Below are 24476 nucleotides of genomic sequence, written 5' to 3' on the forward strand. Positions count from 1 at the left end.
GGGCGTTGGATGTGTGCCCTGGTGGGTGTGTGTGTGGTCTACCAGGCTGCCTGTTTACTACAGTGAAGCAGTCTGACGCTATCTGAGACCCCTGCGCTGTGCACGTCGTCTTCTGAAATTACCAAAACACCAAACGTCACTGTGATCCACATGACTGCAAACAAGAACCTGGATGAGATTTATTGGATGAGGTTGAGTGCCAGATGTGAATAGCATGCTATCAGAATTCTGCATGAAGAGTTTCTCTGTCATCTTAGAAATGGAGCATGAACAGGAACACAACATCCTCCTGGGTGTACTTCATAGGATCACTACCTTGCATGCATCATGACATGGGCTAATCTTTAAATTAAGCAAACTGTAAATACAGCGTTTAGGAAAAATAGTTAATGGAAAGTCTTTGCGCAGTTCACAAAACTGCCTTGTAGCAAAATGATGTACAACAAATTGTCATATTTTAAAATACATGTCTGGACGGGCTTTCGCCTTTCAGGAAACTTGTCAGACCTGCCTTTCCATAATAACTTGCATGGCCTCCTGAAGAATGGAAATGCAACTACTGTCTTTGGAGTTAATTATCATGACAGCACAAAAATTCCATAATTGTATTGGCATCTGTATCATATTCGTTATGTGGCTAATCTGGTTAACGTGTTTTAGTCATATCTAAATTACAGAAAACACCTCCAAGCCCCATGTTCTTTTCAGGTGGCTAGGAACCCTGTTCATCTGGTGTTCGTCCATGACCTCCATCAGCTCATTAATTATGGAGGCCTGGTGAAAGTGCAGGAAGAGCACCAATTAGCACCTAGGGTCGTTCCCCATCTGCCCCCAGTCTGCGCGCCGGCTTGTTTTTTTTTAATCTGCTATTCCCGTCGCCTGCTGCTGTCACAGCTCGGGAACATTCAAGTAGTTAAGTTGGCTTTTTCTTCGTTATTTCAATGATAGACACAATACATGGTGACAGCGTTCCTCCAGGACCATGGTCCCACATATGTACTCGATGCATTAAATATCGTTAAAATGTTGCTGTTTGGTAACATCAACTGAAACTGAAAAACAGAACTGAAAGTCAGAAGTTGGACTTTATGTTAATGATTTGTACGGTACATTTCCTGTCTGGTAGTCAATACATGCAATAAAAACTTTTACTTGTGTTGAAATTCTTTATAAAATAAACATATAATAAATATAAGTGTATGTGTGTGTATAAATATCAACTGTATGTTGCCATCAGCAAATACTCCACCGCTTGGATTCGTCAGCCTCCCAGCAATGCGCTCATTAAGGCCAATCAGATATGAGCATGGCTAATTAATCCGCTCCTAATTGGCATCATGTGGCAGTGGTGCGCTTAAAGACACATCAAAGTCCCTGTGAAGGGTTGGCCTTTTTGTTGTTTTATTCACACTGAATTTGAATTACAGTTGAGGATTTTATGTTTCCGGTTCCCCTGCTGAAAGCTCCCAGACTAATTTTGCTTTAAAAATGTAAAAATTTGAGTCAAATAGACTTTTGGATAAAGGCTTCAAAGTTCACAGAATTTTGTAGTTTATAGTTTTTGACAGTGAAAAGGCTTTCTCTAATTGCTCAAAAGCATTTCTGACAATTGATTTTCACAATGATGATGATGCGTGTGTGTCGCTAAACATCATCAATGTGAAAATCATATAACTTTTTGTTAGCATTGAAACATGTAAGCATTTGTAAGCACCACAAATCTGAAATGTTGAATATCAGAAAATTTGCTGATGATTTTGTGTTACATGTGAAGTGTAAGCTTTGTCTTTATGGCATTTTTCTGCAAATGTATTGGCTTGTGAGGATTGTGCATATACATTGTATTTGATAAGCACATTAATTTTAAGTTATAACCATCTTAAGTTATAATCCAATACTTAGTTTCGAGTATGCTCTTTGGAAAAAAACTCACCTTGTTTTCCTGGTATGTTTAATTCAGTATCATGGGTTTCATTCTTGGTGATTTAATATCTGTAATATGATATTGGCGGCAAACAGGATCCTTACTGCACTTTATTTAAGATTAAACTGCATTGTATTGTACTGTGATGTTAATACGAGAATAAACAGCATTTCTGCATGGACAGAAATGTAGTTTTCATTATAAAACTGAAGTGCTTACACACAGAGAACGAGGTCTGGAATTTCCCATTCAAGTATTACAATGATATCTGGATGCTGATTTTATCTTTATTACGATTGCAGTATAATTCTTGGAATCATAGTAACCCAAGTCATTTATTTTTTTCTTTTTTTGTACAATTCCACTTCTACGGTTCACCAGCTCGTTTTAACATCTGCTAATCTGTCTCTTTGTCATAGTCCTTAATTTTGCTGCCAGGTTGCTCTGCTCGGTTTTGGTTCCTGGTTTAAATTGGGTTTGCCTGGCCTGCGCTATTCAGAGCAGGTGAATCATCCAGCTAGATGGTGTAACCCCTTGTTCTTTTCCTTCCAAATGGTTACAATGACTGTTTGCTTTGCTCTTTGGCCTGAGGTTCTGTAATTAACGTGCAGGTTAAAGGTGCAATGCAGAAGCTCTGGCTACATTTTGCATTTTACTCCATCCAGTAGTGGGCAGTATTTCTCCAGAAAGCTGTCATACTCTAATAAAAGATTTATCACAAGATTGAGAAAAAGAAGGAATGAATGAGAAATGGAATGAATATTAGAGCTTGCTTGCCATGTTAAATATACCAAATCATTAGATACATTTTTGTACCAAAAAGCAATTTTTAATTACACGTGATTGAAAATTATAATTACATGCATAATGGATAATTTTTAGTGTTGATTTATGAAATTGTCAAATACTAAATGACTTGCATTCTGGAGAGTGTAAAACGTATTAAATGGAGGTCCTTGTTTTGCATGTAGAACAGGGTTCCCACGGGTCAGGGAATTTCTGGAATATTGGGGAATGTCAGACCTGGAAAAGCCTTCCCTGGAAAGTCCGGGAATGTGATCATATGGGTACCAAGTCAGGGAATTATCAGGGAATTTTGTTAATAGCATATAGTGCAGTACCCAAAACCTGATGTGTGTTTTTGGTTTTTCTCAAAAGCTCTCCCACTCTAAAAAATGGGCAACATTCTAAAACGCAAAAACTTTGAGAAGTCTGTATCGACATGTTCTTACCCTGGCTAACTTACCAAACATGCCAGGCAAGTGTACATTTAAAGATATTTGGCGGGAAAATGAAGAATTCACCCAAAGCGATAAAATAAAACATACATGTAGAAGATGTGAGAGATGGAGTCCATTGAACACGTGAAGCTGGCGATATTCAACAACGTAAATGTACTTTTGAATTCTGTAACCATTTTAAATACCCTTTTCTGCTCAGCACCCAAACATTATATTAGCTATTTTTTTATACAGGAGGTCATAGAAATTCTGCTTTTTGGTCAGGGAATTTTAAGTCTGACTTAGAGTTGGAACCCTGGTAAAAGGTACGGAAATCAGCCCTTACACAAACCCTTTACTGTATCATTTTGTCGATTATAATGAGTATGATCATTATTAATGGATGTGTACAATCAAGTTCTAATTTAATCTGCGATTCTCTTTTCCTACTGGCTTCTAGTATGATTTGCAGTGCGCCCTTGTTCTTGATGACAGTTTTCTGTATTTGCAAAATGTCTCCAAAAAACATCAACTTGGACATCAACTCTCACGAATAACCAACTCGTCAAAACGGCGGCTTCTGTTGTTAACTCGCGTGTTTCCTGAGATTAAACGTGCTCCAGATCTTGACTTGCGGTTCATTTTCAGCGGGAAAGCCCGACCTGATTAAGGCAGGCGTGGAGCCGTTTGCCAGTGTGCATCATGGGAGAGTCGGGAGAAGCTAAGGGAGGCAGAGCGAGAAGAAGGGGGCGGAGAGACTCCAGGATCAGCTGTGCGTGGGTGGACGTGACTAACTACAGCTGGCTGCCGCTCTCCCTGCCTTTAAACACGGCGTTGCGATGATGCATCACAGGATGATAAATGTTCACACGTCACACAAACACACACACGATCACAAAACAGCCTGCTAATAAGGAGGTTTCTGCTGGAGAAATGTAAGGAGGCCAAGAAGTCACAAAATAAAGGCTTTCAGCTACATTCATGTCAGACAGTACATAGTGAAACGAAACTACGTTTCTCCGGAACCTTTAAACAAAGTGACATAATGACATAAAGTGGCACAGACACACCGGCTACAGAAAGTTTATAATGTGGGACACAGGCAAAAGCCAAACCTGCATCTTTAAACCAAAAATTGTGTCACATTCTTGCCTATAGACTGTCAAGTTGACACACTGGCTAATAGTGAAAAGTATTGATCCCGCTGCATTTCTAAGCTTAGTGCTCTATTACGGCCATTGGGTATCCTGCCAGGTGAGGGTGATTCAGTCCATTCAGTTCATTCCATTTTCTTCTCACAGTTTACATAGACAGATAAAAACCTTTAATGCAGTAGAGACGAGAAGGAATGTAGTGGCCTAGAGAACTGCATTCCTGCAAAGTCACTACTAAGAGCTATATGCCTTGTTACACATTCCCATCTAACTAAACAAAGTGGGCCACAAGTGTGTTCAGAATTCCAAATAGAACCCTGGTGTCCATTCAGTAAAGGCCAATACTTAAATCCTCGGACAAATTCCATAAGAACAAATTCCATAAGATTCTTGTAGCTCAGGTGCTGCTGTTTATACTCAACCATCTTCACCGATACCTACAACTGATACCACATGTGACGTACAGGCAGTAATATTCAGTTGGCAAGTGGTGGAACTGTGTAGCCAGTTAGTGGTGAGAAGGTAAAATGCTGATGGTAAGTGTTTGGAGGCAATAGTTGACCTATGTGAACATAATCAGGTGCTAGGATACCTAACTTTTGCCCCCGCCCACCACCGCAGTAGTTATGATAATAATAATAATACATAAAGTGAAGTGATTGTCACATGTGATACACAGCAGCACAGCACACGGTGCACACCCTGAGTGAGCAGTGGGCAGCCATGACAGGTGCCCGGGGAGCAGTGTGTGGGGACAGTGCTTTGCTCAGTGGCACCTTGGCGGATCGGGATTCGAACCGGCAACCTTCTGATTATGGGGCCACTTCCTTAACCGATAGTCCACGAGAAAGGGCTCTTTATCCTTTCCTTGTTGAAGACATTTACATTTACAGCACTTATCAGACGCCCTTATCCAGAGCGACTTACAATTAGTAGTTACAGGAACAGTCTCCCTGGAGCAACTCAGGGTTAAGTGTCTTGCTCAGGGACACAATGGTAGTAAGTGGGATTCGAACCCGGGTCTTCTGGTTCATAGGCGAGCGTGTTACCCACTAGGCTACTACCACCCACTTAGGGATAAGACACACTTATCCCTACAGAGAGGCTTTGTACTTATTGAATAATTTTAGATTTTGTGCAAATCAGGTGTAGGTGAGTTTATATGTAAATGTTATGACATTGTGGGTTGGTGGCTTAACATGTAAGGAAGCGGATTCATAACCAAAGGTTTGCAGGTTCAAATCCCGAGCTGCCAAGGTGATCAAGATACCATCCCCACACACTGCTCCCTGGGCGCTTTTTATGGCTGCCCACTGCTCACTAAGGTTGAATGCAGTGGATTTCATTATGTGCACTGTGAGCTGTGCTTGTCGTGTAGTACAGTGACAAAAAAAACAAAAAACTTTAACTTTAATACTTAAATAAAGCGTTTACTTTCTCTCTGTGAGCCGTTCAGCTACATTTGTTTGAAAATCAATAGTAGTTGAAAAGAAAAAAAATTTAAATGTCCATTGTCACCACTGTCATTGTTACTTAGGAATGAGGACATATAGACAGTCTCAAGAACAGGGGATTGGTGAAACCCTAAAACTGTTTTTCAAAGAAAAAAAGTCTCAGTCCTTTGGAAGCGCGCCGTTGCAGATTTGCTGAGCCCGGCGGTTCCACACACTGCTGAGCGTCTGTCTGCCGCCCTCGCGTGACGAAATCCAGCGACTGGTGGGTAGAATGCAGAGGATTTCTCAAAGGGCACTGAAATGGCACCATGCTAATTAGGGTTTCTCATAGCTTCCCTCGCTGATGACTTACAATCTCTTTTCAAGGAAGCCTTCTTCTTTCATAGTTCATACTTCCATTTTATGGCCTGTGGAATTGCATGTTTTTTAAAGCATTGTGTTTTTTGCACAGTCAGATATGTATATTTATTTTTTCCAACTTGCCTGAGCAGTCAAAAGAAGGAGACTCTGCACTTCAGATGTATTTATCAAAAGTGAGGGGTGTGGATATTACAGAAGGAGGGAAGAATATCATATCCGTGCCTCCTTAGCCTCCGAGGTAAAGCTGCCATAGCTGTTTATGAGCGTATAGTAAATTATTAAAAAGCAATATGATTTCCCAAGCGAAAGCAACACAGTGATGATTATAGAGAGTGAAGTATTTCCTACCGCCCCCTCCCCTACTTCGGACTGTGACCACACACACTAGGCACTTCCATTATTTTCCTTCAGGGATATATACTGGGTAGTAGATTTTTTTTATTTTATAACCTCAAATATTACAAGCATTTGCAAAATGTAAGATCCCACGTTCAGTCAGCAGGTTACTGGTTACTAACATCCAGTTAGTAGTAATCTGGAACATTTTCTGCTACTGAGCATTGGAAAACCAACTGGTCCAATGGGATTCCACGGGTCCCATTTCTCCAGATGCCCAGTCCACTGTTCCTTGCTTGTGGAATTCTGGATTTTACATGCCCTAATGATCCAATAATCACATTATTTTTCTGATGGAAGCCTTGTCGTGGCAATATGTCTGACATTCTACATGAGCATGATGATCTCTGTTCATAAATGCTGTGTATATAATCTACATATATTGCATCATCTTTAAGTAAGATCTTTTATATTTTTTTTATATATATATATATATATATATATATATATATATATATATATATATATATATATATATATATATATATATATATATATAAAAATAAAAACATAAGTCACGTCCCACCCTCAATGGTCACCATCTTGGCTAAATAGCCGAAGCGGAGCATGCACCAACAAAACTGCCACTGAGAAAGTACCACTGTTTGGAACAGTGAACAGTAAAAATGAAGGGACATGTTGTTGCCATGGCAATAGAATTTACACACTGCATGACACCTGCCAGTCAAATGTTACAACCCTAAATGTTACGACCCTATTCATGCAGTATGTAAGACAAAACGGTGCGTTTAATTGTCCAAAAATGCTCATAGATATTGGTATCAATTCATCTTTTAATCAGATGCACTGCCTGTTTACAAGATTTTTTGCAGAAAAAGATCAGTTCAGCGCATGGTGTCACAATCATTGAGCAATCAATGATGGAATTTCCAGAGCCTGTGAGGCCAGACAAAAATAGTGTGACTGCGTCTCATTGTTTCTTGTCAGCTGTGCCATGTTTTCCAGCGTAAGATCACGGAGGCGCTTCACCGCTGAATCCCCTGGAGGGGCGTCGCCACGCCTGCCAGCAGCCTAAACTACGTTCAGATGTTGTTGTGCAGCCACCGAATCTGAGGAGTGACACAATATCTGTGACATGATCTGTCCATGCAGCATGATAATTTTATCTGACAAGAATACAGATTGAACACAAAAATAGAACAAAAGCTCTAGATTAAAGAGTTTAAGGACATTACTTTCTGCATGTTGGGGTAGAGAGACTAAGCACCATTTTTGTTGGTGTGTAATGATTCTGAATTTACATTCTTTTTAAAAATCTGTTTATTGAATCCTTTGACCTTACACTAGTGTGTACACTAGTCCTGTGCTTAGAGTTAAAAGCATAGATAGTGGCAATGTCGAAGAATCCAGTGCAAGAAACATATTTAATATGTTTCATATCAGTAGAAAGTGAAATATGTTTGATGAATCTCTTTTTTTACCTTCATGGCTGCTTTGTTCATTATTGTCATCATTAAAGCAGCTTCATGAGATGCTGATGAACATGAGTGAATGATAACAAAGTGTTCAGCATGAACCTACGGGAATGTTGGAAACCGTCCCTGTTGTCCAACTTAAGGTGGTGCAGAGAAATTCTGCCATCAAACTAAAATTTCCCTGCTTTGGAGAGACGCACAAGTTCAACTTTTTGTTCATTACAGTGGTTGTGCAGGTTGTCCCAGTTAAAAAGATGAGAGAGGTCTGTACGTTTCATCATAGGTTCACTTCAAATGTATGAAAAAATGTATTAATTTGTATATAAGGTTTATGTGGGACAACTTGCAAAATCGGTGGCTGCCAAATACTCTTTTGCCCCACTGTACATAACCTCACGTGTGTTATTTGTCACTCATTGCTTTAAATGTGAACAAATGTAGCGTTGCGTTTGCCCTCAGACCTTCTGAGAATAGAAGCAGTAATGGTACCCCAGGGTGGTGTTCTGTCTTCTTTTTAGTGGTGGCCAGTGAATAAACCTGTAAATGTGACTCTTCTTCTTGCTCCACGTTTGCTTCCATGTCTCTGACTACATAATATTATAAAAGGTTTGGGAGATAAACCTTCTGCTGCATCTTCTGCAGTATGGCCTTACCAGTTGTGCACCACTTTAGTTCTGACTTGCGACAGGTTTGGTTTGTTTATAACACTTATAATAAAAGCAGATCTGTTAACCTGAGTAAGGTGTTTATTAGGAGATCTGTGGGTAAGCACCCCATCTTTCTGGTTTGAATATTGCCCCCTATTGTTGGGAGTGTAACTCCCTCAGGTGGCAAAATCTTGTTACATGATTGGTTGCCTCACCTGTTGCTCAGTTGGTTATTTTGTCTGTTGTGGCTTCAAGCCTCCGAATGTCAACGTCATGATGACCCTTAACATGTTGACCCTGACCTCTGCCTCTTCGCCTTGTATTTAGGACCCAAGGAGCAAGCATAAGTTTAAGATCCACACTTATGGCAGCCCCACATTCTGTGACCACTGTGGATCTCTTCTGTATGGACTCATCCACCAGGGGATGAAGTGTGACAGTAAGTGCTTGAGATTTACATCAGTTCCCAGGACTTCACCGTCATGATGGGGGTGTGAAACGTTTATTTCCAGCACTGTCACATCCTCAGGCTGTTTCAGAGGCATTTAATCTCAATGAATGCATTAAAACAACAGAAACCTGGAGCCAACCACGATTTTCATTTGGATTAAGGATTTAATCTGCAAATTTATGTAGTCTGAGAGTCATCTGATGGGTTTTTCAGGTAAAAAACTCATTAGTTACTGTAGTGCCAAACAGGTATTTTGATGGTCCAAGAGACCATCCGAGAACATTAGATAAACCTAAAGTATCTCTGTGGTCACAATATTGAACTGGAGTGATCAGTGTGTTATTATACAAATTATACACTGATTGTGACTATAGAGTAATTGGAAAATTAAGGCCAATATAATATGTTGTCAGATTATTGAACTTGGGGTAGCAGACCTGCTCTAGAAGTCAAAGGGAACACATGTCTAATAGTCTAATGTCTTCAAATTGTACACCATTTACTGTGTGTCCGCAGCCTGCGACATGAATGTACACAAGCAGTGTGTGATGAACGTGCCCAGCCTGTGTGGGATGGACCACACCGAGCGGAGAGGACGCCTGTATTTGAAGGCTGAAGTCAGCGGAGAAAAACTGCATGTCACAGGTGAGGCACTGCAGCACTTTGAAACTAATCTTTAATCCGAACGATTTAAGCTTGGGTTTTATTTTGCTCAACTGTTCTCATAAATTGGTTTCTGAAAACCGTTTCAGGGTAACGGCCCTCTTCTTTGTCTTTGAGTAGGCCGCATCAGCTGAGAGCAGGTCTCTGAAGCTCTAAACAGTTTGGGCTGAGTAGCTGGAACTGCTACATCCAGTGTAAATAGTGGTTTTATGAGGTGTCGGGGGACACCAGGCTTACGCTACCATTACGCCAGCAGCTCTTCTCATCGCTGTCAGGATCATGTCGGACTGAATTATTTAATTCGAGAAGTGGGTTAAATTTTCATGGTTCTGTGGGTAGAGCAAGTGTTTCATGGTTCTGAGGGAATCTGGCAAATGTCTGCCGGAAACCTGGAAGACGATGAATAATTTCTTGCCAGTTTAAAGGCTCTGTGTCGGTGAAAGGCTCAGTCTGGATTTTTCCAGAGCATGGAAATTGACATCAGTCTGTTGTAATGTATCAGGGAACCTGCGATTACTTGTTCTTCTGCACGAATGTCAGGAAAATAAAGCTTATAGGGCTTCGCGGCACTGTTGCATTAGTATGCTGAAGACCTTCACTCACGGAGTTCCCATGAGCTCATTCCCACAGCCATGTGAGGCTAATGAGCTAGCCTCAATATGCAGCCGAGCTGCCAGCATCCGCTCACACTCGGAGAGTTCTTTCAGGGTTATGGATTCGTTGCATCACTGTTATATCCTGCTTTATGGGAGAGCAGTCTCACAGGGATGCCTCCTCTCCTGCTAAACTTCTAATCTTCTGACAACAGACTGCCTTATCTTAAACTAAACTTTAAATTGTAATTTCTCCTGCAGGTGCTAGAAGTCTGTCCAATATTAGGAATTCTGCAATTATGTTCTTTTAGACTGCATACAAGAAGCTAGGGATCTGCTTTGAAGGGTGAAAAATAGGTTGTATCTTTGCACAGCACAGAGGCAAATGTCAATACAGTTTACTTTCGCCTTCTGTCCAGACTGTTTGGCGATGCACCTCTCGCCTGGTGTATTCTCCAATCTGAGTCCCATTAGGGCTGTGTAATGAGCCTATCAGCAACAGCAAACAGGCTTACTGCTCGCTCGCTGGGAGGAGGTACTGCACAGATTCCTTCAGGGATTACAAGGGTCTCTAATGAAATGCTTCCTGACTGGAGAGCTTGTGAGGGAAAATGCAATTCTACCCTTCAGCAAACGACCTGTGTGGTTTAAAGAAGAGAATTGATTTTATCCTCTATGTCTGAATCTTTTGCGCAATATTTCATAGACAAATATCATCATTGCTCTGTATTGTGTGGCATTGCTGTATACAAAATTCTAATTGTGATAAAAAAAATTAAATAGTGATCTATTTCACAAATCTAGCACTTGTAGTTTAAAGAAATAAAAAGTCTATGTGGTTTACTTTTATAGGTGAATAGGATTAATGAATGCCAGAGTGAAAGCCATTTATTTTCTTTTGCATCATTCATTTTCAAACATGTTACAGTAGCTACATGCTGCTGGGCAAATATTGGCAATAGCATTACACTGAAATTAAAGGTGGTAGAGTAGCCAAAAAATTTTACTCAAGTATGAGTAGCGTTACTCCAGAATAATAATATTCTAGTACAAAGTAAAAAGTAGTCATCCAAAAAGAGTACAAAAGTATGTAGTGATAAGACTACTCAAGTACTGAGTTGATTGTAATATCGGATTTATTTTTTTTAGAAACAATGTATTCAGACAGAAAAAAAATCCTGGTATTTCATAATAATAATAATAAGTTATTTTTAAAATCTATAATATTTTTAGTAATTAATGGACTAAATCTGAGTGTACAATCTTATATGTGCTAATAATATTTTTAATGATATAGTATTGATATATTAAATAAAACAGCTAAACAATAACGCTAATTACTTCCTCTATAGTGGTCTACTTAACTCATGGCACCATTTAACAAAATGTTAACAAATGCTGAAAGGGTCTATATGAAAGACTGGGATTCTGTATTCTTTCTGTTAACTTTGGTTTTAGCACTGGAGACAGTCGCATCTGCTATTTCTCGTTCCGTGTCTGTGCTGTGTGATGAGCCTGCCACCATGGTTTGGTCATTTGACTGTATGGCTACGCCTGATTGGTGAAACAGTGTCATGTGATTATTGTTGCTATGAGTTAGAGCTACTGGCGGCATCTGTCTTGCAAAAATAAAGCATATAAATATTAAAAAAAAAGTAACAAGTCAAATGTTGGCAAATGCAGAAAGGTAGGAGTACAGTCATTAGATACTCATTAAAAAAGTGCATGCAGCAACAGGAAGAACGCTGATACTGTTTGTCTTTCGTTTCTTCCTGATGTTATTCACACGTATAAGACTTTTTTTTTTTCCTGTTCCCTTTTTTGGCCCTCGTTCCGTGTTTCAATAAAATCCCCTTTTCATTATGTCGAGCTTTGCCACCTTGCCCATGACACCTGGAGACATGACATTCTTATAAAGAAATGTACTCTAGTAAAAGTAAAAAGTATTGCATTGTGACTAAACTGCCCACCTACCCTCCTAAGCATTGTTACTGACTATGTCCACCCCTTAATGGAAACCTTATTCCCTGATGGCAGTGGACTATTCCCTGATGGCATGACAATGCCCTGCAACACTACAACAACGGCTCAAGAATGGAACCGTTGGCCTCCAAATTCTCTAGATCTCAGTCCAGGGGAAAGTCTGTGGTATGTGCTGGAAAAACATGTCTGATCCATGGAGGCACCACCTGACACTTGACATCTCTATAATCTGAGTAGCATGAAGGAGACCAGCATTGGTGTACACTACTCACAGTACGTTATTTGCTTTGAATTTGAATGAAACAAGTAAAAGTTCCCTTTGATATTACTAAGAATGTATGAGAAGAAACACCATTTTTATTAGTTTAATATTTTTTACCCCAAAAATTTAGACAATAACAAAAATTGAGAATGTCAGTAGCGGATGTTTCCTCCATTTTCTTCAATGACAGCAACATCTCATGCTCCTCACTAGCCTCACGATGTTGTTCTAAGGCAATGCGTTCCACTCCAACTTCCCGAAGTCGAGCCATGATGTTGTGGATCATTATCATCCATGAACAGAAAGTTGGGGGTGTGCTGGCAGAGTTTGGGGATGATGATGGGTTCCGTGATGTCTCTGATGTAAGAACGTGCAGCGACACATGGTCTTGTGCCCACTGCAAACGTTCACAGCAGTGTCTTGGTGTCAGTGGAGTCACCTGCAACCCTGGAAACCCTAGTACCCCTCGCATCTCAAAAAATGAGCCTGCAGCAGGGTCTCAGTTGCATAACGATGTCTGAGTGCGTAGGTCTTTAGGTACTGGTCATCGTTGCGGTCTGTCACTCCTGGGTCTGTCATGAACTCTGCCAGTAGTTCTGTGTCATGATGCAAGTCCGCTGATGACACTTTGAGACACACCAAGTTCACAAGCAACATCTGACTGCCTGCCACCGACCCGAAGGCGCGTCAGGGCCAGGTGACGTTGTGTTTTCATGGCTGTTCGAATTATGAACTTGGAATGACGTACTGACAATACCAGCTTTTTATACCCACAGAATGTTCAAATTGATGCCACATTGAGAAAGGTTGTCTCTTGGTATTGGCCCCAATATAAGGCACACCTGTACAAAATGAGACATTGCATGGAAAACCCAACATGAGGTGTGTATCACCCCAATACAATTGCCTCCCTATCCCAAAAATGTCTGAAGTGAAACAAACACCATATGTATGGCATCCACTAAGTCTCTCACAATATTCCTAACTTAGTCGTGTAGTTTTGAGCCAGCATTATATCAGTAAAAAAATGAATAAGCAGGGGCAAGGGTTGTGATTCATTTCTAATACAGATGTTACTGTGTTGTTGTCTTATAAAGTCAAAAAGCAAATGTGTGTGTCTGTGAGTGTTCCATTGTCCTTTATCACTCCGGCATGTTAATAAATACTGTTTGCAAAACCACCCTTCATCTGGCGCCGTGGAACCCCTTTTTAACTCTAAACCAAACAGCCACTCAGAGACGACCCTGTACCCTCTCCACAAACCCGAGAGAGCGCTGTCAGGACGCCGCTCGTCACAAGTGCTCGCCACCTCTCTGCCGTCTCCTTTTTCTGTTCACATAACCTACAGTCAGCATTAATGGAGCCTGAATTAACATATCCTCTCTCATTATCACCCTGGAATTCAGGAGCACAGTAAGGAAATTTGCCTTGACGCGTCCAGACGAGGGGGGCAGAAAAGACCAGTTGAGGGACGTCACAAGGCTGAGGTTAAAAATATCCCTTGCGAGAGATTTAAAGGGACAGAACAGCAGGGGTTTGATGTGATGTGGATGTGCCATTGTTCCAGAAACAGCACTACTATTAAGCAACAGAGTCATTATAGACATCACTCATAGGTTCAGTTATTATTATGTGAGTTTTCAAAATGTGGCATGTATCATAACATTGTCGTTTTTGTATTTATGGAAGCATCTTGCTGCTATTCCATCATAAAGAGAAATGATTAAGAATCGTAAATGTATTGTTATGATGTCAAAACGTAGGACAGTAAGGATGTAAAATGCATAATATTTACTATATTATATTGCTAGACTGCTATGTAACCAGATGTGTTTGTAATAACATTTAACTTTATGAAAAACAACATTATATTGTTCTAAAAAGAAATGTGACATAATAATAATAATAATAATAATAAAAAGTCTTGAAAAAAATATTTTGTTATGGTGTAGCAATTCCATGATAGTCTGATATTTCATTATAACTAAGTGAAGCTGCATCATAAGTACCCACTTAGCAATATATTATGAATTCAAAGATGGTATTAATGTTACTTTTCTAAAGTTAGTATTACACATAGTGATGTGAAGTAATTGTTTTTGTGATATATAGCATAGCACACAAAATGTGTCCTATGCATTTTACCCTTCATCACCCTTAGTTGAGCAGTGGGCAGCCATGAAAGGTTCCCAGGGAGCAGTGTGTGGGGACGGTACCTTGATCATGGGATCTCAGTGGCACACTGGTGGTTCATCCCGAAACCCTTCCATTACGAGTCAGCTTCCTTACCCACTAGGCCACCACTGCCAATACTTATTGTGTAATGTCTGCGCTGTGTCATGTATCCTTTTGTTTAGTATACCCGGTTGTGTATACAATTGAATTTATGACTTAAAACACAGATTTGACATCTCGCATGTCATAACGATCGTATGATCTGAAGTGCTAAATCGCTACTGCTGCTAGATGCCCTCGAGGGCCTTTGGACCCTGGACTATTGATTGCGGGCCACTGTTGTTGCACTGCAAAGGCCTTCTCTTGCCAAGCAAGACCATGCAGGCTGCAACCAGATCAACACAAAGTGCAAAATGTCCCTCCTTCCATCCATCGACCTTTTTACCCCCTTTATTTAATTTGACCCCTTAACCTGTTGCATGAAAAGTAGGCTAGCCACTCCTAATTTATGCTTTAAAATTCAGATGTGTGCAGTCTAGTTAAATTGACCAAGTGTGACCACAACATTACTTCTAAATGTTTTGCCATGGCCTGACATGAACTTGGGCCCTCTCGGATCCAGTAACTTGATTCTGTCACTCGACCTCTGTCACTTGAACACTGCCTATGCTGCAATTAACCAAACTTATTAGTTGATTATAAGTTGTCCTGGCAATGTGTTTTAGTAGTCAAACAATATAAGATTTTTTTTATCAAAAGTGCAAAACTAATAAAGGTGGCCACATGCTGGCCAGTGTAAATCCTGTTTCTGTGTTTGCACATTCTGGATTTGATTGAACAATAAAAAAAATGTTTTAGCTTTCCAGCCTTCATTGATATTCCATGTCCCTCCTATTTCTGTGCGCTCCCTGGCAATCTGGACCTACCTTCTGTGATGTCTGCTTTGTACAGCAGCACTAAGCTTCAATGCCACTATTAGCCAAACCAACAGCTACCCAGATGACTGAGTTAAATAAGAAGCTGTCTGTTATACAAATCCGATTCGTCCCAACTACACAGAAAAAAACACATAAATGCAGAGGTCACAGATGCCTGAGATAGGGGCAGAAACCACTGGCTGAGTTGCTCGACCAAGGGGTGGACTGGAGGGAGGGTCCACAAACAGGCCTTGTTTCCACTGAATACAAACACGGGCCTTGTGAGGACCTCTGGCTCAGGCTCATGCGCTTTCCATCCAAAAAACAAACCTCCCCTGTTTGAGCATGAATCAGCCGGAGTGTGTGTGTTGGGGACGGGATAAACGGCTTCATTCAACACGTCGGTATGGGGAGATGTGTAGAAATGCTCAAATCATACACTACGTAAATGTGTGTTACAAATGCATGTAGAAGTGTCTCATTTAGTTTTCTTAAGCAAGTAATGTAGTAAAAAAAGGAATTTTCAGGTATATCAGCTCCCACTTAGACGTTCCTCGAGGGAGGCAGCCGGTGTTAATTGCAGCATCTTAGTCTGTAGAGAGTGTTCCCGACAGACAGCGGGGTAATTAAAGCCAAAAGCGGACCTCTCCCCTGTGGTTGTTGAAATTTAAAGACTTGCGTTTCTTTCTTTCTTCATTTCCCCTGACTTGTTTAAGCCCAGTCCAAAAAACGCTTTTCAGTTTCTAAAACACTTGTGTGTCCTCACAGAAGCGTTATTTGAACTCCCCTCCACACCTGTAGTGGCGCTGTAACTCCCCGCTCTCCTTGTTTGGCGTCTAGTTCTCCTCCTCTGTGAGTTAACTAGACATTGTTTAGGTTATAAATCTTCTCAAGTTTGGACAAGTGTGGAGTTCCTCTGGTATAAGATGTGTTGTGTTTGGCAAGGCTGGAGATCAGATTCTAGAACTGACACTGTTAACCTGAATTACATTTGGTGACCTTTGACCTTTCTTTTGGATTTGAGTGATATCAATGGAACATGTTGTCCATAAATTGAAAGAATTCATTTAAACAGTTTTGTTGATACATTCCTGTGAAATCTGCAGAAATCTGTAAAATGGGGCACCTTCAAGGGTCGATTGTAATATTGACAGAATTAAAGAGGACAGATTTGAGCAAACGTGATCACATGCACTGCTATTAGCAGACAAGTAGAATATGTCCCATTTGTCTCCCCAGAATAGGAAAAGCCACATCCCTCATTGGGGAAAACAATCTGCAAATTAGAATGGGAGAGAATGGGAAATTGCAGAGCGCTCCGTCTTGAAACAGCCATCACCCGAAATGTCAACACCTGCCTATTTCAGTACACTTCTGCCTGAAGAACATATCGAGATGAGAACCATAGGGGTGAAATGAAGATGGTCAAAGCCCTTCCTACTCTCAAATGGACACCAATATATTCTTGTTTAAGAGATTTTTAGAGAACCACTTACACCCCTCTGGTTATCACCCCTTGATATAAAGAGACATTGAAACTTTGAGGATGGTAATGACATTGATATTCAATGATTGTGTTTAAAATGGGAGGAGCCCAGTGATTGACATCTCTCACACATGCTATTTCCTGGTTATGGATTATTTAACAAATTGTCACATACTGAGGATGCAAGTGACCATACACTAACAAGCCCTGCAAGTAATGCCCATAGACATAAATAATTCCCCATAATATCGTAATGGCTTGAATGCAACATCATTTTGGCTCTGGCTTGAAGCAAGAACTTAAATCTCAGCAAGTCCTTGGCACGGCCACAATTTTATCTTTTAGATGGCAAAGAGTTACTGTTCAATGCAAATGAATGGAAAGTGGAGTATTGTGTTTCCCAGTGGCATAAATGTGCAGTGGCTCCATGGCGCAACCTAATTGGCATGAGGTGAAATGATTTAATTGTATTTCATGTTGTTTATAATATTGAAATAGTTTGATTTGAAAATGGTTACAAACTGATGTTTCATCCAGCGTACCATTTGGCACACCTCTTCATCATGAAGTGTACATTAATAATAATAAAAACAAAAAATTATTACCGAATGTCTTTTTCATATACAACACTGACTAAGTGTCTCAACTGGCTGTGCTCACACCCTCTTGTTGTGCAGTGGGTGGAGTCAGACTTACAGGTAACAAACTTGTATTTAAGCTGTCCCCAAGCCCCCCCTTCCCAAACACTCACACACACACACACACACACACATGCTGCAGACCTCCCTGGAGCCAGGCCAACATTCCTCCAGAGCCGAGCTTCATCACGTCACTGGCTTCCAAATAAAAATCAGGAAAGAAACAAATGAATAAACAAATCCAGCCAAAGTAGAAAGCAAATGCGGCATGTGTCCCAGGACCCACTTTGGTGTTCAACACCTCAGGGGAGTTTCTTGCAAGACAGAGTGCAACTTCAATTTATATCATATCATGGTGTTCTGATTGGCTGAGATGAATCTAATGATATCATCACTCAGACTCTGCATCTTGCTGCTGCCTTCAGCTGCTCCTGAATAATGTTGCTTCAGAACAAGCTGGAGTAGAGACAGTAGATACAAATATAATGTTCCCATCAATAAACTCTGTAAATCACAGCAACAAGGTATAGCACCACTTTCTGTGTAGTAGTAATAATAATATTAATAATGATTTTTGCAAAATAAATTAAATATGTTTAAAGAGTTTAAACATGGTTAAATACGAATGAATACTATGGACATAGACATATTAATTAAAAGTAAGATTACAAAAGAACTTTTTTTTGTTTTGTTTTTTTTACAGATACAGGTTTCAGGTATTTCTTGCACCTCTAGATAACGGCTGTTACGTACTTTTCTGTGTGCACTTCCATCTCAAGCGCAACCTTTCATCACGCGAAAGCTCCTAATGCCAAGACCCAGCCTCCCCAGCATCACTTGCCCTCATAAGGTGGTAAATGTGATGAGCATTTGAGTTCATAAATTATTTGCAGCTTCCGAAATGCCAGGCAGGGGTGGGCCTGAGGAGCGAGGGCCCCACTGCGCAGCTCGACGAGAGGGCTCTCGGCACTGTTTGCCCAAGGAGGAAAAGCATGACACACCTGAGCCAGCGGAGTGGGCGGGTTTCTGTGACCTCTGGGCATTTGTGTACATACATGCACATGCACTTACTCAAACACAGACACGTTTTTGTAGAATAGTGTGCCACTGATCTGAACACTAGCTGTGAAATGCACACATACACACGTGTGTGTTGAGATGTTTGAAATTCCATGAAAGTTATATCATAGCAGTGCTATAACTTTAGGGACAGTGGTGGCCATAGTGGGTAAGGAAGCAGACCCATAATCAGAAGAAAAATTTTTTCAAAAACTGTTTTTTGTCTAGTTCCCTCTGGATTTGAATGAGTATATTTCCATTAGCATGGAGTGAAATGCTGGAGCCTGCTTCTGAGCATCACACATGATGAATGCTGGTCTTAGGAATTTTTTTGGCTCTACTCCTCTCAGCAACAGCATGAACACAATCTGCTCATTTGAAAGCGTGCTAATTACACATTGCTAATGCTAATTTCTGGGGCACAAAACATCAGAAACTAAAGAAAAACTTTTTGATCTGTGTACTTTTCACATAGGAGGATCTTGATGAGGGAACCAGATGCTGGTGAATGTTAACAGACAAATGACTTGATATGAAATGATATGCTAATTAAGGGCTCCTTAGTTTGTAAAATGATACTAAACCTAGATGTTAGGTCATTTTGATTGATTATGAATTCCATCGCAGGCCTCCAGATAACATTTCTGACCTAGTGCTTTATGAATGTCTTTACAACTTTACATTTTGGATCTCCAAAAACACTATAATGTTTGAGATGAGGTGACCATTGACTTTCTTGTGGACACTTAAGGAGTGTAAAGTTGTGTTGTATTCTTCTGAATGATGAGTTGTTGTGTTGATGATGGGAGATGGTGTATTTGAGATGTTTGGTGCTGCATACCGCCATAGAGATATACTTCACATTTTTTCCTGCTTAAGACCTGATGTGATTGGCTGGTGCTCATGCTGAAGCTTGTCAGATCATCATCATGTTGGTGTTTGTAGGGGGACATGGTCACGTTTTTTATGTCCACTGACATACCCTGTGTACAAGGGTGTGAAGGCTGTCAATCATGACTACAGGCTCCTCCCCTTTTTACACTTTGTATGAAAGTTCATCTTCGGGGTGAATTTAGTAAACATGGTAAAACGGAAAAAAGAAAGCGATGTTGGGGGGTACATCAGGGCACAGAGTAAGGGCGCCTGCAGCATTGTGACCATTTAATCTTCTGTCCTGGGGAGCAGGGTGCAACTTGGACGCTGAAACAAGGCAAGCTTTCTGTGAAGGTCCTTAATCAGGCTGCACTGTAATAAAAAAAAAAAAACGCTTCTGCCATCGTAGCCCAAGGTGAATGCTGTTCTGCTCGCCGCTGTATCCAAGCAACAGTTAGCCTGACCGCCTCTGTCCCCTTGTGCCATTGGAACTGGCAGGATCTGTTTGTTTTCTGTGTTTTCAATGGTGATTATCAATAGGGACCCTTGTTATAATTAATAAAAAAAACAGTAATGAGGTTTATTTTAAATGTAAATTTGATCTCTGATCAGTGTTAATTCATGTCGTGGCTGCAGATGATTTTTGCTTAAGGCCTCCATGGGCTGTGCTGGGATCAGCAGGTGGGTTGTTACTGGACAGATGACCCCAAGGCTGTAGAACAGTGAGAGGCGAAGGTGCTGGTTGGATGTGAGATGGTCCAGTGCTTCACCTGGTGGCCAAAACTGACAACAGCAGCAAAAAAAAGATGACACTCCAGGTTATTTGAGTGCAAATGCTGGCGCATAAAAAAAATAAATATTCAGTAAATTCTGGCCATTTACAGGATTGCATTTCATTGCATTCAGCCGGGTTTCATTATCTGTCAGGTGAAGACACGTACACACACAAAGTTTGGCATTAGCCACCCACTTTGCATACATCATTTCAGTGTTCCCAACCCCCTCCCTGTTTTTTTTTTTTTTATTCAAAACATAACCTTCATGTGGCGAGGTGATGGCCACAGTCTTGTTTTTTTCTTTATATTATATTTCACAGACTTCATTTCTAGAGGGAAAGTAATCACTTCACCAAATCCCATATTGTGCTGACTTCCAGTCTAAACATTACATACTAATATAGTCAGTAGGCAATGTTGCCAGTTTTTTTTATTCCACTTTGTATGTAAATAACATTTTTTGGCCAGGTGAACAAAATTCTGTCTGGTTTGATAAATGAATTTGTTGAGAGAATATGCACATAGATTATTTCAGATCATTTGAAAAAAATCTCCGGATGGATGCACATATACAAACACATCATGACTTAGATCTTGGTATTGATGTTCAGATGCTCAGATGATTTTTTTTTATATGTGTGTGTGTGTGTGTGTGTGTGTGTGTATATATATATATATATATATTTTTTTTTTCTTCTTCCAGGTAGACATAAATTCATATTCTGAGTTGCAGAGGCTGAGCAGTGTTCAGTTGAAGCTGCTTGTGAGATCAGCTATTCAAGATTTTATATCGCCCTCTTGTGGCCTCAAAAAGCACGTATTTTATTACAATGCCTCAAAATGTATTTATTCATTTATATTTATTGGGCTGCAACATTATTAACTGGATGATAGCCAAAAAAATTTTATGTTTTTTTTTTTGTCCTTGAAGGGGCGGCTGCTGATGTTTGTGAGGCGGCAGTTAAGGGAGACCCGGCATCAAAGCTCGTTCTGATGCTGATTGCTTTCATAAACTCGCCGCGCAGGGATGAGGGACATCAATGCCCTCTTAAGCGAAGTATCTGGACGGTGTGAGCATAAACCCTTCAACACGCCTTAATCGCAAATCGCTGCCTACATTTATTCATAACATTTATAATTAATAACAACAGCTGATTAATAAACACTGCAAGCTGTGTGTTATCAGGAGGAGGTGTATTTGCGGTAATGCAGTGAGAACTCAGAATAAAATGAACACACGTTTGGTTCTAGCTTGTGTTGCACTGGAACTCTTTTGAAAAGCAAATAAGTTCTTTAGAACTGGCTGTGTGTGTGTGTGTGTGTGTGTGTGTGTGTGTGTGTGTGTGTGTGTGTGTGTGTGTGTGTGTGTGTTGGGGGGTGGGGGTGTTTCTGTCTCTGATGGCCAAAAGAAAAAACTGCCATTCTATGTAAATTCTATGTATTTTGTTTCTTTTTCTTTATTCATGTTAAATTTGCATATCGGATTAGATTGCATTTCAGATGTTTTTATCCAAAGCAGGTCAGATGTTACTCAGTGTGATCTTCACCATTTGGCCACTTTGTAGATTAATCAATTGGTTCATTAATCGGCCGACTACATCATTAGCCACCCAATTAATCATTATCATTTTAAATCATGCTCTTACATCAACAGGCTGATTACAAATGTTCAGTGTACATGAAATATTCAGTTTTATTTGTTAAAACAAAATTTAACCAGTATTGACATAGGCCATAAAAAATTCATACTGATTGATCAGTATTATTAAATGAGGGAATGAGGGAAATACTGAATAAAACATGAGTGTCTGAAATGTGAAATATTACTGGAACATTGTTCGGTGTTCAAACATTACTTTTAATACTGCATCATTTTAGTTTTTGTTGTTTCCATAACTACATGGTTGGTTCATGTTTTCTGCAGTGGGCGAGGGAAGGAACCTGATCCCAATGGACCCGAATGGCCTGTCCGACCCCTACGTCAAACTCAAGCTCATCCCTGACCCCAAAAACGAGACCAAGCAAAAGACCAAGACCATCCGCTCCTCCCTTAACCCCATCTGGAATGAGTCGTTCTCATTGTGAGTTTGGATTGCTTCACAAAATATCATTTTCTGTCCCACCTTGGATTTTTTACCACTGGAAAAACGTTTCAGTTTTCCTCAGCTCGCATACATTAAAATGTATTCCTTCAAACCCTGTTTACTGCTAACACAGTTGTTTCTGTATTTACTTTTACTGTTATAGAATATTAATCATTCATCATTACTGCTCTTTCTATACACGGTGCCCGGCATGCCCCTTATCCCGGGCACTACTGTCAAACCCCAGCTTCTGAGGGGTGAACACTCCCACTGCACCAGTGACCCCCAGACCATTGATCAAATATCATGCCCTTACTGCTGGTTATTATCCAAAATCATTTTGAATCCCTGATTTTTCTAGTTTACCAGGGAGGCCAATTTTTTGTGTCAGTGCTGTCGTTTTTTGTACCCGAATGAATAGCTTATGTTGTTGCTCCAAATGTAATATTATAGGCCTATATTTATCTCTGTATATCTGTGCGTGTGTTGTGTTTTCACTATCCAGCAAGCTGAAGGGTACAGATAAAGACCGCCGGCTGTCTATAGAGGTGTGGGATTGGGACCGGACCACCAGGAATGACTTCATGGGCTCTCTGTCCTTCGGGGTGTCAGAGCTGATTAAGGCGCCAGTGTGTGGATGGTGAGTGTGTGTTAGTGTGTTAAAAATGCATCACTCTGCCTGAATAATGCAAAATTTTTCAAACAATACTAAATATTATAATACAAAGTCTGTGTTTTTCGTGAATTTCGTTCTGGAATTATTCATATGAATGGTTTCTTGATGCTATAATCAGATTCCATTGTTCCATCTATGAACTGCATCATCCATCCTTAAAATATTTTATGCTCCTACAGTACAGTCTCTCCCAACTCTAAACTAATGAATGATCTCCTACAAGTAAAAGTCTATAGATGGAGAAGAATATTAAAGTGAAGTGATGCATTGTGATGCACAGCTTGAAATACAGGGAGTGCAGAATTATTAGGCAAGTTGTATTTTTGAGGAATAATTTTATTATTGAACAACAACCATATTCTCAATGAACCCAAAAAACTCATTAATATCAAAGCTGAATGTTTTTGGAAGTAGTTTTTAGTTTGTTTTTATTTTTAGCTATTTTAGGGGGATATCTGTGTGTGCAGGTCACCATTACTGTGCATAATTATTAGGCAACTTGACAAAAAACAAATATATACCCATTTCAATTATTTATTTTTACCAGTGAAACCAATATAACATCTCCACATTCACAAATATACATTTCTGACATTCAAAAACAAAACAAAAACAAATCAGCGACCAATATAGCCACCTTTCTTTGCAAGGACACTCAAAAGCCTGCCATCCATGGATTCTGTCAGTGTTTTGATCTGTTCACCATCAACATTGCATGCAGCAGCAACCACAGCCTCCCAGACACTGATCAGAGAGGTGTACTGTTTTCCCTCCTTGTAAATCTCACATTTGATGATGGACCACAGGTTCTCAATGGGGTTCAGATCAGGTGAACAAGGAGGCCATGTCATTAGTTTTTCTTCTTTTATACCCTTTCTTGCCAGCCACGCTGTGGAGTACTTGGGCGCGTGTGATGGAGCATTGTCCTGCATGAAAATCATGTTTTTCTTGAAGGATGCAGACTTCCTGTACCACTGCTTGAAGAAGGTGTCTTCCAGAAACTGGCAGTAGGACTGGGAGTTGAGTTTGACTCCATCCTCAACCTGAAAAGGCCCCACAAGCTCATCTTTGATGATACCAGCCCAAACCAGTACTCCACCTCCACCTTGCTGGCGTCTGAGTCAGACTGGAGCTCTCTGCCCTTTACCAATCCAGCCACGGGCCCATCCATCTGGCCCATCAAGACTCACTCTCATTTCATCAGTCCATAAAACCTTAGAAAAATCAGTCTTGAGATATTTCTTGGCCC

The 24476-nt window shown here is 40.3% G+C and overlaps 1 protein-coding gene across 4 annotated transcripts in view; it reads left to right on the top strand.

The window, feature by feature from the left end:
* The window catches only part of LOC114785244 (protein kinase C alpha type), a 126089-nt gene that overhangs the window by 63729 nt on the left and 37884 nt on the right, over window positions 1-24476 (top strand). For all 4 annotated transcript variants that reach the window (XM_028971197.1, XM_028971198.1, XM_028971199.1 and 1 more), the window contains 4 exons: window positions 8919-9030; window positions 9559-9687; window positions 22392-22548; window positions 23057-23191. In XM_028971197.1, the coding sequence (XP_028827030.1) occupies window positions 8919-9030; window positions 9559-9687; window positions 22392-22548; window positions 23057-23191 (533 nt within the window). The remainder of the gene's footprint in view (window positions 1-8918; window positions 9031-9558; window positions 9688-22391; window positions 22549-23056; window positions 23192-24476) is intronic.

Source organism: Denticeps clupeoides, chromosome 3 (assembly GCF_900700375.1).
Source record: "Denticeps clupeoides chromosome 3, fDenClu1.1, whole genome shotgun sequence".
NCBI classification, from domain to species: domain Eukaryota; kingdom Metazoa; phylum Chordata; class Actinopteri; order Clupeiformes; family Denticipitidae; genus Denticeps; species Denticeps clupeoides.